The sequence below is a fragment of the Emys orbicularis genome, chromosome 13 (genome assembly GCF_028017835.1).
Source record: "Emys orbicularis isolate rEmyOrb1 chromosome 13, rEmyOrb1.hap1, whole genome shotgun sequence".
NCBI lineage: Eukaryota > Metazoa > Chordata > Testudines > Emydidae > Emys > Emys orbicularis.
The window spans coordinates 47,311,490-47,324,683 of NC_088695.1; the positions used below are offsets into that span (position 1 = coordinate 47,311,490).

Genomic DNA, 13,194 nt, shown 5'->3' on the forward strand with positions numbered 1-13,194 from the left:
CGCTGCCCACACTAACCTGTGTGCAGGCTCCCCCCTCACTCCCCACCCCCACTGCAATGCACAGCCAGGCTGCTTCCATTCCCTCCCCTCCCCCGGGAAGACAGTGGCTAACGCTGCATTAAACAGGCTGCAGCCCCCAGACCCTGTGACTGCTGTGTTCTCCCTGCTTCATTCCCGGCTCCCCACCCAAGGGAGCGCCCCGGGTAGACATGGTGGCAGTGCCCATCCCGGGCAGGGGGTGGGCACAGGCCTGGGGTTTCCAGGACGCGCCCCGTGGTCACTCACCATCCAGCGCAGCCACAGGCTGGTCTCGCTGGCCGTCCGCAGGGTGACATTGGCGGGCGCCACGTCCGGGGGAGCCTGCAGGGTCTGCATCCTCCTGGAGGGCACGCTGGGCGGGCTGGTGCCCACGATGTTCACCTGCCGCAGGCGGAAGCTGCGAGGAGCGGAGCCGAGTCACCGTGGGCAGGGAGGGGACTCAGGAGGGCTGCGGGCACCCCCCAAGCTCCTCCCCAGGGGCTACAATACAAACCCCACCCCTGTCAGTGCAAAGCTCAGGGCGCCCCACCATCAACGCTGAACCCATGCTGTGCTCTGGCAGACACTAGGGGGCGCTGTTGCTGGGGAAAGGTTCAACCACACCTGGGACCCAGAGCCCCCCTCCCTGATGTCTCTCCCCCCCAGGTGGGGGCTGACGCTGGGTTCACGGTGCTAGGGGAGGAGAGGCTCTGCCCAGCCCCTCCGGGGATACCCGTCTTTGGCAGAAGAAAGCCCGGGGCCCGATGGGCTGAGAAGACCCTTAGGGCCAGGCCCCCTTGTCACCCAGGGTGGGCGCCAGCTGCCTGCCGGGAGAGGAGCGGGGTTGTAGCAGCCATGGCATTCGCCAAGCGCCGGTCCCCAGCACCCACCTGTAGTACATGTACGGGTGGAGGTTGGGCACCTCCATGGAGCGGGCGTCGGGGTCATTGGCCAGCTGGTGAACAAGCTCCCACTCCTCGTTCTCGCCGATCTGACCCACCTGTGGACAAGGGGGTGGCGTGAGGGGCGGTGGCGCTGCCTGCGCTGCACATGGGCCGTGCCGGTCGCTCCTGTCGGTGCAATGTCCCAGCCCAAGGCGGTGGAGGCTGAGAGCTCCCAAGTGCAAGGTGCTGTACACCCCCCAATAGGCCTGGATTCCCCGGCTCCTTCACCTCCCCCTCCAGAGACCCCTCACCTGAGCTTCCACCAGCCAGCGGGAAATGGAGGTCTTCCCGTCGTAGCCCGGCCTGAACTGGAGCGTGACGGAGCGCGGGCCGATGTTGGAGATACCCAGATTGGTCGGCGCGCCGGGGAGCTCTGCAGGGAGAGGACAGGATGGGAGGGGACGTCCTGTCGCGGGGCCGGGGGGCACCCGCGCCCGTGGCAGCAGTGTGGGGGGGGGGGACCGTATGGGAGAATGGCGCAGCCACCGGAGCATCATGCCCACGCCCAGGCAGCCCTAGGGGCAGAGTCACCCCCAGCACGAGCGGCCAGGCCTGGCCAACAGCTGCTAAGGAGCCAGCTCCTGCTCTGTGCTGCTCGGGCCCAACCTGACCCCCTGCTCCAGACCCGCTCCCAGCACGTTCTTCGGGGGGTGCCCTCCACCCAGGGCAGCAGGAGGGTGGTGATGGGAGCAGAAGGGGGCTGGGAGCCGGGTTTACCTGGAGGGACCCCGGAGGAGATGGTGGAGGAGGACAGCTGGCCCTGCCCCTTGGATGTCATGGCGGCCACCTCGATGGTGTAGGTGGTGAGGGCGGTGAGGCCGGTGACGCGGTACTCCAGGGTGACGTTGGGCAGGTAGTGCGTCACCCGTGTGTTTGTGCGGTTGTATTCCTCCCAGGAGATCCGGTAGCCTGCAAAACACAAGCCAGCCACATGCACACGGGCGGGTCACACTCAGCCCCCCACTGCGGGAACCTCCCCACCCCCCGCGGGGGGAGACACCCTTCAACTTGCCCGCACCCCTCCCCAGGCCACCGTGTGGGCCCCAGCCAATCCAGTGCCACCCTCATGCTTTGCCGGCAGAGGGGCCTCACTTCCCAGATCCCCCCAGCAGCCTGACAGCCCGGCGCAAGGGGCCACTAGCCAGAGGCCGAAGGGCAGAGCCAGCTCCTTGAGCCAACGCTGGTCCCTTCTGCCCCACACCCCTCGCTTGCCAACCCCGCTGCGGTTCGGGATGTTCAAGCCGCCTGGGGGGGGGTTGGGAAGGTCCCACCCGCCGGCTCTTGCCCCGAATTCTCCATCGAGAATTCCACCGTGTTCGCCACGGAGCCAGTTCCCCACCATCGTCCACAGCAACATCCGCCCGGTGGAGCGGGCGCTGCCCCGGCCACGCCAGCGCCTCCTTGGCACGCCGTGACGTGGAGGGAGCCAGACGTGGCTGGGATGCGGAGGATGGGGCCGAGAGGAGCGGGGTGGAAATGGGGTAACTGAAGCACTCCAGGAGAACGGCAGAAGCTGCAAGGACTTTAGGCCTCCCGCATGTGGGAAGGAAGGAGCAGGCGGCCGGGGAGACAGGACTGTCCTGCGGCACAGAGCGCGTTCCCGGCTGCGGCCTTGGGCAGCGCCAGGCTGCAGCTCAGCTGGGCCGGGGGAGGGTCCGGCAAGCAGCCCCCCGGGAGCCCCTTACCGGTCAGGATGCCGTTCTTCTCCAGGGGCTCCTGCCAGCTGACCTTCAGCGACGTGTCCAGGATGTCGCTGAAGCTGAGGTGCCCCACGGGGCCAGGCGCTGCCCAAAAAACCCCAACGCCAAGAGTTAGAGTGGAGCAAACTGCACATCTCAGCACCCCCTGTGCAGCCAAGCCGAGGTGAGCCGGGGCGAGCCGGGGTCTCCCCAGGGTGCTGGCCAGTGAGAGCGAGTGGCGAGCTGGAGCGAGCAGGGGTCTCCCCAGGGTGAGCTGGAGCGAGGGGGGGGTCTCCCCGGGGTATCCCCCCAGGGTGAGCTGGAGCGAGCGGGGGTCTCCCTGGGGTCACCCCCATGGGGAGTTGGAGCGAAAGGGGGTCTCCCTGGGATATCCCCCATGGCGAGTTGGAGCGAAGGGGGGCTCTCCCCAGGGTATCCCCCACGGGGAGTTGGAGCAAGAGGGGGTCTCCCCCATGGGGAGTTGGGGCTCTCCCCGGGGTATCCCCCATGGGGAGTTGGAGCGAGCGGGGGGTCTCCCCGGGGTATCCCCCATGGGGAGTTGGAGCGAGCAGGGGTCTCCCCGGGGTATCCCCCATGGGGAGTAGGGGCAGGTTCTAGGGCCCAGGTCCCTGGCTCTGCAGGCGCTTCTGGGGGCTGGGCTGCGCGCCCCACCCTGTGTCACAAGGGAATGCAAGGCCTCCCCGTACCGTCCTCGTGGGTGCGCACCAGCTGCGGCGGGCTGCGCGGGCCGTCGCCCGGCGTGGTGAAGCACAGCACGGAGGTGAAGTACTCCGTGAACTTCTTCAGGCCCCCGATGTAGCCCACGTGGATGCTGTCCTGGAAGTTGGGCCTCACCGTCACCACGGTCACCTCCTCCGCCTGCTCCGGCTCCCAAGCGATCAGCTAGGGGGGCAAAACAACAGGGTCACAGCCCCACGTGTGGGGGAGAACCAGCCCTCAGCCCCACGGCTGCCCCCTCAGCAGCCTCTCCTCCAAAGGATGGGTGGGTGAGTGACGGAAACGCCCGGGGTGTCCACTGATCATGGGGACCAGAGGGACACCAAGACGTCAGATCACTGCCCCAGCCCCACAGCAGGAAGGGCTGCCTGTGTGGGGGCTCCACAAACCGTTCCAGCTAGCGAGCAGGGTGTATGGGGGGCATTTCAAGGCCAGAGGGGCCCATTATGGGCATCGAGTCTTTCTGACCTCCTCCGTAACATAGCCCGGAGACCCTCGCCCAGTGATCCCCGCGTTAAGCTCAACCATTTGTGCCTGAAGGAGCACAGTATCTTTCGGTCTCTATTCAAAGGGGTGGAGGGATAGCTCAGTGGTTTGAGCATTGGCCTGCTAAACCCAGGGTTGTGAGCTCAATCCTTGAGGGGGCCACTTAGGTATCTGGGGCAAAATTAGTACTTGGTTCTGCCTAGTGAAGGTGGAGGGCTGGACTCAATGACCTTTCAGGGTCCCTTCCAGCTCTATGAGGTATATCTCCATATATTAAAGACACTGAGTGATGGAGAATTTACAACCCCCCTTGGTGACCTGCCCCGATACTTAATTAGACAGACTGGAAGGTTTGACAAGGGTAGACAGAGCCAGATGGTGATAGATAAGACAAGGATGCCTTAATCTACTTTCAGCTGTGGCAGAGCCCTGACCTTGGGAGCACCGGTCAGGTTTGTTTCTGATGTGTCCGTGTTTCCAGCTAGTGTGTCTTTTGGGCGTAAGATCCTGGATCTCCTCTCAACTCAGCTCACGCCCCGAGCCTGCTCCTGCATCCAGGACACTGGAGTTTAGCTTTCATGGGGCGCTGTCAGACAGGCCAGAAGGGACGTGTGGAGGGGGAATGGAGCGGCTTTGCAATATCGGTGGAAACGTTCCCAGCGCTGGGTTTAGCTTGCCCCCAAACACTGCAGTGCTGGGCTCTGGCAGGAGACTCACCCAGGGCAAGGGGCCCGACTACTTTCATTGCCCGGGCTCAGTGAAGGGCAGACCAGAAAACAGGGAAAAGGCAAATCTGATGCTTAAAACCAGGTTGCAGTCAACAATCAAAGGAGTTGTTAGCAACATGGGTTGTGTCGGGGGTGTGTGATTATTTTTGAATATATGATTTTTAACCTTTAATAAAGAGCATTTTAAAAACAGCCTCTGTATTATTATTATTTGCGGTGGCAGGTGCTTTACAAACACAGAACGAAGAGACGGCCACTGTCCCAGACAGCGGGCAATCTCGGAGTGCTTAGCAACTTGGCTTTACAAACTTCCCGGCTCCCGACCGCGTACGGCCACCAGCCAACAAGCTGAGCTCTGAGGTGCTTGCGTCCTGGACTCCCACTGCCTTTTCACTCACAAGCCGTGGGGGATGTTTTTGCTTTCCCCAAAGGAACAGAGATTTCCTTTGGGGAGGGGGCGTCTCCCCACACTTCTCTCAGGACAATGCAAACCCTCCAGCGCATCTCCAAATCAAAGCTTTTCATTCGGAGCCTCTCATTTATTCGGAGTTGATTAAACATCAATTAATGGCGAAAAGCAAACACTTGATGCGTTTTAATAAGCGTTTGTATTTATCTGTACAAAACAATAGACAGCTGATGCTTTGTGATTAACTCCCCCGATAACAATGCACAATAGCCTGCTTTGCTATGGCGTTACATTTAGAAGGGACGTCTAGGCATTAAATTGGGACCGTGGAAGATACCCTATAGCAAGTTAATTAGCTACTAATTAGGCCCTAAAATACTAATCAAAAATACTAAGTGGCATTTAATAAGTATGTTAAATATCCTGCTTACTCTGGTTATCTCGTTTGTTGGCAATTAAATTCCTGAACTTCTTTGCAGTAGATTAAGAAACAAGTATAATATTTTAATTCAATGTAATTAATGTAAAATTGAATTAATTACGATTTGGAATTAATTACGGAGCATTGGAGGCTGAGGTTCTGTGTAAGTGTTAACTCTTAGTAAATATTATTTGAATGGTCAGGCTTGACTCAATTAGAATACCTGCTTTTGGGGGGGTTTAAATGCAAAGGGAAGCCATTTTTGTTAAGGGTCTGGGAAGCAGACACAGGAAAGACTTTTCCTCGGAAAGAGGTTTAGAAAGTTTGAGGCCACGAGTGCGAAATGAGGGTTTAAGCAGAGATGCTGTTGATTTTATTCACATTGCCGGCTCGCCCCCCTGGCGGAGAATCCAAGATGGTGGCGCCGTTCCTGGGTAAACTGAGTCATAAACACTGCCTTCTCACTAATTAATCCAATGAACCGCAGTTCAGAGCAAAGATGGATTAGCGTCTCCTAGTACAACCCTGAGTGTTTGCAACACACGGGCACAATGTGTCCTGCCCACCCTGTAGCAGCTGGCTCACACTGAGGATAACAACCTACTATTGCTGCCAGCTAGTGGAGTTACTCTGTTAGCTCAATGGGAGAGGTTGGTGCTGGAGGTCCCAGTGATGACCCATGGAGAGGGGGATGCTGTTTCACTCTCACCCCAGAGGGGGGAAGGAAATGAGACATGGACTGGCTGTAGCTCCCAGGATCAGGCCCTTCTTCCATGATGGGTTTCCTCCCCCCCTGAGGCCTGTGCTGCTGGTGGGTGTCTCAAGGAGTGGGTGCCATCCTGTGCCTTGTGTTGTATTTGGAGCTGGGGAGCCCTCCCCCGTACCTTGTATCCCTGGTTGATGCCATTGATGAACTGGGGGCTGGGCGGGTTCCAGGTGAAGCGGATGGTGGTGGCGTTGGTGGCCTCGGCCTGTACGTTGCCCGGGGGCACGGTGGGAACTGCAGGAGAGGAGGGCAGGCTTAGCATGGGGGTGGGGATGCTGTGCGGGATGGAGGTGCTGCCTGGGCCTTGGGCTTGCGGTCAGGGGCACTGGCAGCGGCAGCATCTCTCTGATCAAGCAACCTCCCTCCCAGCCACGGCACCGGGCAGTCAGGGAGTGGCAGGCTGGGCTCCCCTCCCTAGCTGCGCTGAACCCCAGCGCCCACGGCCACCCCCCCCCACAGTGAGCTCTGAAACCCCTGGGGGCAGGGGCACCTCTCCCCCAGCCGCAGGGCAGGTTCGCTTCGGGGACCCAGCAGCGCGGCTGCCCGAGCAGCCTGGCAAATGCTGCTTTGCAGGGCGGTGATCTGGGTCCGGAGCCCACTGCTGATCACCTGGCCCCCAGCAGCTTGTGAGCTGAGGCCGGGCTCCCGAATCCCCCGGGGCTCCGCACCCCATAGCCCTTCCCTGCACAGACTGGGCCAGCGGAGACCCAGCCCCCTTCCCCCAGAGCTGGGGAAAGCCCCCCCCTCCTCGCCCACCTCCCTGCAGGGTCCACTCGGTCACCCTGGCGCTGTAGACCCCCAGGCCGGCGCTGTTGTACGCCGCCACCTCGATCTCGTAGTTGGTCCAGATGATGAGATCCTCCAGGAGCAGGTTGTTGACCTCGGCATTGGTGATGTTCTTGAACTGATAGCCGACGGGCAGGCCGGCCAGGCAGAACCTGGGGGCAGGGGGAGGGCAAGTCAGGCCAGCGGGCAGCCGGGCCCCCTCTGGCTCCAGCAGGCCCATCCGGTGGGAGCCAGGCAGATGCCGCCCTGGGGACCGGCCAGGTGGGGAGGGCTGGCTCCCCCCCTCAGTGGCCTACCTGATGAGGTAGCCTTTCAAGAGGCCGTTCTGGTGGCTCTCAGGAGGCGGCTGCCACTGGATCATGATGGACTGGTTGGTCCTGCCGCTGGCGATGACGTTCTGGGGGGGCGCGGTGGGGGGCTCCTCCGGCAGGGACACCCTGGGAGGGGAGGCAGCGAAGGTGGTGAGTGAGGCCCCCAGCGCCCTGCCCTGGCCAGCTCCTGGGCCACGCAGGCAGCCACCCGGCCCCACCTTACCTCTCGGTGTCCTGGCTGAACTGCCCTTTGCCCACGTCGTTGGCAGCGCAGAGGCGGAACTGGTAGGAGCGCGCGGGCACCAGGCCTCGCACCACCACGGAGGTCGCCTCAGGGTCCACGCTAGCCATGAGGGTGGTCCAGGGGGCGTCTGCGGAGCAGAGAGGGGAGAGGTGGAGCGGAGAGCCGGCACGGGGCTGGGGGGCAAACACGGTCCTTTCAGTCGCCAATAGGCCCCATCCCCGCTCCCTGGCCTGGCGCCCACTGCGCTGCTCGGCTGCACAGGACACGTGGGGTCCCCGGCTGGCTCCCGGCTGACAGGAGCCAGTCTGCACGATGTGCTGCAAGCGAAGCCGCTGGGGTGTTGAGGGCGAGCCCCAGACCCCGTCCCAATGGCGTGCGGTTACTGCCACAAACCAGGGAGCGGTGTGTGGCCATTTGCACACACGCTGGTAGCTGGACTTCCCCCCTGCCCCTCGCAGGTTACCCATCGGGAGCCCAGTCGGGCGGGCCAGGCCCATCCACGCCTGTGCCCGCTCGCCAGCCCCGGCGCCCCGCTCCCAGCGCCCCGCGGCGGAGTGGAGGTGGCAGGGGGCTTACTGTTCTCCGAGACCTCAAGGATGTAGTGCAGCAAGGGGCTGTTCCCGTCGAAGGGCTTGGCCCACGTCAGGTTGATGGCACGTTTCTCCAGCGGGCTCAGCGCGGCCACCGGGTTCTCCGGGGCATGGGGGAGCTGCCTGGAGGGGGAGGAGAAACCAGCGCTGGAAACAGTGGGACAGCTTCAAAGGGGACACCACCCTGGGGGGGCAGGCAGGGAGGAGGTGGGGCAGGGAGCTGAGGGCGTTTGGGGCGGGTCACAGGAGCTCACCCAGGTGGGGTCTGGCATCGCGAGGGCAAGCCTGCCTGTATTGCCAGGCTGCCACGGCACAGGGGCACTGGAGCCTATGGCCTGGCTGCAGGGTGTCCCGGTTAGCCGCATCGCAAGGGAGAAGGGGATGCTGTGGCAGGAGGAGGCAGGGTGTGTGGGCAGGGGGATGCCATAGAAGGTACACCGTGGCGGGAGGGGACCCCGTGGCAGGAGGAGGCAGAGTGTGTGGGCAGGGGAATGCCACAGAAGGTACGCCGTGGCAGGAGGAGGCAGGGTGCGTGGGCAAGGGGATGCCATAGAAGGTACACCGTGGCGGGAGGGGACCCCGTGGCAGGAGGAGGCAGGGAGTGTGGGCAGGGTGATGCCATAGAAGGTACGCCATGGTGGGAGGGGACCCCGTGGCAGGAGGAGGCAAGGTGTGCGGGCAGGGGGAAGGGGGAGGGTGTCTAGGTGGGAGGATGAGCCCCTGCAGCGTTCCTGTCCCAGGCTCCCTCACCTGACGCGCAGGTGGGCGCTGCGGGAGTCGTTGCCCCCGGCGGAGAGGACCCGGCAGGTGTAGGTGCCGATGTCCCCGGACCAGGTCTGGGAGATGTGCAGGGTGCCCTCCTCGTCCAGCCGGAGCCGCGGGATGCCGTCCACGCTGACGGGTGCGCCGTCCTTCTCCCAGATGTACCTGCCGCAAGGCCACCACGGGCTTCAGGGCTGGAGCTGGGAATGGAACCCAGGCGTCCTGACCCCAGCCCCCCTGCGGCAACCACCAGACCCCACTCCCCTCCGACAGCTGAGGGAGAACCCCGGTGTGCCAGCCCCCATGTAGCCCCCAGACCCAGCCCTGTCTCTCTGTAACGCGGTGACAGCCCTTGCTCTGGAGGAGTCCTACCGGCCCCTCGGTGGGACGCAGCACATGGGCTGCCCCGTGCGCGCTCTGTCCCGTGAACGCTGACTGCCCTGGGGACTGCAGCAGGGGCATGGCACAGCTCGCAGCCTCCCGCAGGCGCTGTACCCAGGTCGGGCACCGGGTGGCGGTGCAGAGCTGCAATGCCACGGCTCAGGAAGCTGGGCATGGGGGGGCACCCGAGATGGCAGGGGGGGCTCCCGCAGCAAGGCAGCATTTATCCCCCCCATCAGATACTCAACCGGGGCCAGGGGAGCGGATCTGTCAGGGCTGGGGTCTCTGGCTCTGCGGGGAGGGTCCCCTGGCTCCCACCTGCCCAGCACTCGGGGGGGGGGGGGTTAATTCACCCACTGCATCTCTGCCCTGCCTGGGGGAATGGGAAAGTCCCTGCCCACCCCCCTGGAAGCAGGGCTGGGACCCCCCAACCTCTCCCCCCCCGCCAGGGAGTTCCGGGAGCAGGGCTGGGACCCTCCGGACGCCCTGCCAGGGAGCTCCGGGAGCAGGGCTGGGAGCCGGGGTTCCCAGGACGGATCCCTGCTAAGCCAAGGCCACGTACCTGACGGCCACGCTGGGGTCGTGGGTGACGCCGCAGCTCATGGAGGCTTTGGTTCCCTTGATGACGCTCTGGTCCTGAGGGGGGTTGGTGATGCGGGTGCGGGCTGGGGAACAGACACATAGTGAGCAGCAGCCCCCACTCGTGGGAATGTGGGGGGGCTCTGCCAACAGGGGGCCAGCCCCGGCAGGGCTCTGGGGCGGAGGGCTGGAGAGAGCGTCACAGCCTGGCTGGGGGGGAGGGGGAGGGTTCGTGCTCTGCCCTGCCATGCCAGGGGCCTGGGGTCGAACTCCACGTAAGCCTCACAATGGGGCCAGCAGGGGGTGCTGGGGAAAGCGGGCCCCGTGGCGAGAGCCGTGCAGCGCTGGTGCTGGGGCCGTCGGTTTGGGTCTGGCTGGGGCCCAGCGGGGGCTGATGGGGCAGGGCCCAGCGGAGGCGGAGCGGTCTTACCCCACACGACGAGGTCCGCAGAGGCCTCGTCCACCCCACGGGAGTTGGTGGCCAAGCAGGTGTAGCTGCCGGCATCGGCGATGTGCGTGGGGCTGACGAGGAGGCTGCCCGACTCCAGCAGGGTGAAGCGCGGCAGCTGCACCGAGCCGCTGGCCAGGATCCGCTCCCCTGTGGGGAGAGGGGAGATCCCCGTCATCCGCGGGAAGCGATGGCCAGGGAGAGCCTGGCGCCCGGAGGCCAGCCCAGCGCCGTGCTTCCGAGCCACACGGGGAGGAGCTAGAGGACCAGGAGACCTGCCTGCAAACCAGCCCGCTCACAAGTGACATGAGTTTGCAGAGTCCTGCAGGGCTGGGAGAATAGGGGGGCTGCGGATTGAGGGGCATCGACGGAGCTGGGCAGGGTCCATCACACCTGCTCTCAGCCTGGCTCTGAGCCCCTCAATCTCATGCTCACCGAGCCGACCCCCTGGCCTGGCCTGGGCTGGAAATGCCAGCAGGAGACACTGCCCGTCTCCCGGGCACTCAGCCGGGGGCGGGCAGCACGGGCTTTGCCCCGGACAAGAAGCAAGAACCTCCTCACAAGGAGCGTTGCGGCCTTAAGAGCGGGTGCCGGGCGGGTTTTGACAGGGCAGTGACGGGAGCCTGTGGGGAAAGCAGCGTAACCTGGAGCTGTCCTCCCAGAGGGGGCGGGTGACCTGGCATGTCAGGAACAGGGCAAGATGCCGCAGCTCCGGACGCTGCTCCTAGAAGCGGGACATGCCGGAGGCGCGGCAGCAAAGGGACCTGGCTTGGCTGCCACGTGCCCGATGTTATGGGGCAGGGCACTGCTCGGGGACTGAGAGCCCAGCTGAGTCCCCCACAGGCTCTGCCCACGCACCGTCACCCCCCACTGCCCTCTGGCTCGGGGGCATGGCACAGAGCTTTGGGAGCTGCCAGCTGCAAGGAACTGGGGCAACACCCACTGCCTTCCCCCCACTCCTTCCCCCAGCTCCAGCCAGGGGGCAGGAGGAACCAGAACGCGGCCCTTAGCCCCAAGCTCCTGCCCCAGGCTGGATGCCCTGCCCAGGTCACACTAGACCAATGCCCACTGCACCCCCCCAGCACATGGGATGCTATGAACCACCCTCTGCGCTGGCTTGGCATTAACCCTCTGACTGCTCCCCCTGTCTGAGCAGGGGGGCCCAGCCTCAGCAGTGGGGTGGGGACCAGGTGGAAGGGGGGCGCTGCCCTCGGCAGCAGGAGGTTGGGCAGCTGGGAGAATGGCCAGGTGCCGGCTGGGAAGTGAGGGAGGGCTCTGCATGGGGATGATGCATGGGGCAGCAGGAGGGCTCTGCCATGGGGCGGGGCTCTGGCTAGGGGAGGTTGGGGTGCCAGCAGCTCTGGGCCCTACAAGGACCCCAGGGGACTGCGCCCAGAGATGCAGCGCTGGGGCGTGGCCCATCCTCCCCGTGGGCCCCCTTTACCTTTCTGCCAGGTGATGGCCGGCCTCGGCGCCCCCGAGGTCTCGCAGCTGAGAACCACGGACATGCCGTCGATCACGGTGCTGTCCAGGGGGCCCTTGGTGATGTTGGGAGCGATGCCTGAGCAGAGGAGACACGGAGAAGCCTGTGAAGCAGCTCCTGCGGCCCAGCTCCGGGGTGACCCAGCAGCTACCATCAGGCTGCGGCAGCCCCTGGCCCCCTCGGGCTCTCAACACCTCGCCCTTGGGCTGACCCATGCCAGGGGCTTGGGAGCCACTGCCACCCTGAGCACCCTCCCATGCCTGGGGAGAGGCCCCGCGCCCCAGTGGCTTTTGCTCTCGCAGTTGTCCGGCACCCTCCTTCCCTCCACGCTGCACGAGGGGCGGGGCAGCACTGCCCAGCACGGGACGGGCAGTGAAGGGGCACCAGGGGCAGTGCCCCTTTTATCCTCAGGCAGCATCTCCCGCACCCTGTGCTGGGGCATTGGGGTCAGCACTGGCTGCCAGGGGAGAGCGCCCCCTCCTGAGATCCCCACCCCCACAGCACAGCGCCCCCTAGCGCCACACTGGGGCATTGGGGTCAGCGCCTCCTACTGGGGTTCCCCACAGCACAGCGCCCCCTAGCTCCGCACAGGGGTCAGCACTGACTGCCAGGAGAGAGTCGCCCACCCCACTCCCTGCAGAGCCTAGCCAGATACTCTCTGGAGATCTCCCAGCCAGGGGCAGCCTTGGCCCGTCCCTGCTGGGCTCCCAGCCTGTGGCACGCTCGAGGGGCTGGTGCCAGGCTCCGACGGGCTCAGGACCCGAGAGTCCTGGGCCCACTGCTGGGTGCTATTCCCTGGCCTGCAGGGCTGAGAGCTGGCACCTACTGGTCACTGCCAGGTACGTGGAGGTCTGCACCTCGCCGGCGGCGTTGCGGGCGAAGCACTGGAACATGCCGGTGTCATCGGGCACCAGCCCGCTGATCTGCAAGCTCCCGTCGCCCAGCAGCCGGAACCGCGAGAGCTTCTCCACGTGCACGAGGGCCGCGTCCTTGTACCAGGCCATGGCTGGCGGCGGGACGCCTGCAACCCAAAGCCCGCCCCCGAGAGGCAGCGTTAGCCACGAGCAGCCCCGGGTCTGGGCAGCAGCAGGGCACCGGGGGTGGGGGGAGACACGTTACCTTTGGCCTGGCAAGGGATGGTCACCACCTTCTCCATCTCGGCCGTGACGTGCCTCTCCGGCTCCTGGACAAACTGGGGCGGCTCTGCAACAAGACCCCCAGAGGTGGAGGCAGGAACAACCGGAGCAGCCCGCTGCCCTCTCCCCGGCCACTGGACGGAGCAGCCAACTGGGGGCACCCCCAGGGCCTGGCTCTGATGGGCCCCAGCCGCGGGAGGGGCCCTGGCTGTGCCGTAGGAGGTGCTGGAGGCAGCGGAGGGGCTGTGGGGGGCCCCACTGCCTTGCTGTGCAGCCCTGGGGAGC

General features: G+C 64.7%; 1 protein-coding gene across 1 annotated transcript in view; it reads right to left on the minus strand.

The window, feature by feature from the left end:
* SDK2 (sidekick cell adhesion molecule 2) overlaps positions 1-13,194 on the minus strand; it is a 162,660-nt gene that overhangs the window by 25,322 nt on the left and 124,144 nt on the right. The window contains 17 exon segments of the mRNA XM_065415586.1: positions 286-436; positions 909-1,018; positions 1,214-1,335; positions 1,680-1,871; positions 2,648-2,746; positions 3,349-3,544; positions 6,308-6,423; positions 6,946-7,127; positions 7,272-7,412; positions 7,510-7,657; positions 8,107-8,243; positions 8,871-9,047; positions 9,826-9,928; positions 10,273-10,440; positions 11,735-11,851; positions 12,600-12,794; positions 12,893-12,976. Of these exon segments, the coding sequence (XP_065271658.1) occupies positions 286-436; positions 909-1,018; positions 1,214-1,335; positions 1,680-1,871; positions 2,648-2,746; positions 3,349-3,544; positions 6,308-6,423; positions 6,946-7,127; positions 7,272-7,412; positions 7,510-7,657; positions 8,107-8,243; positions 8,871-9,047; positions 9,826-9,928; positions 10,273-10,440; positions 11,735-11,851; positions 12,600-12,794; positions 12,893-12,976 (2,438 nt within the window).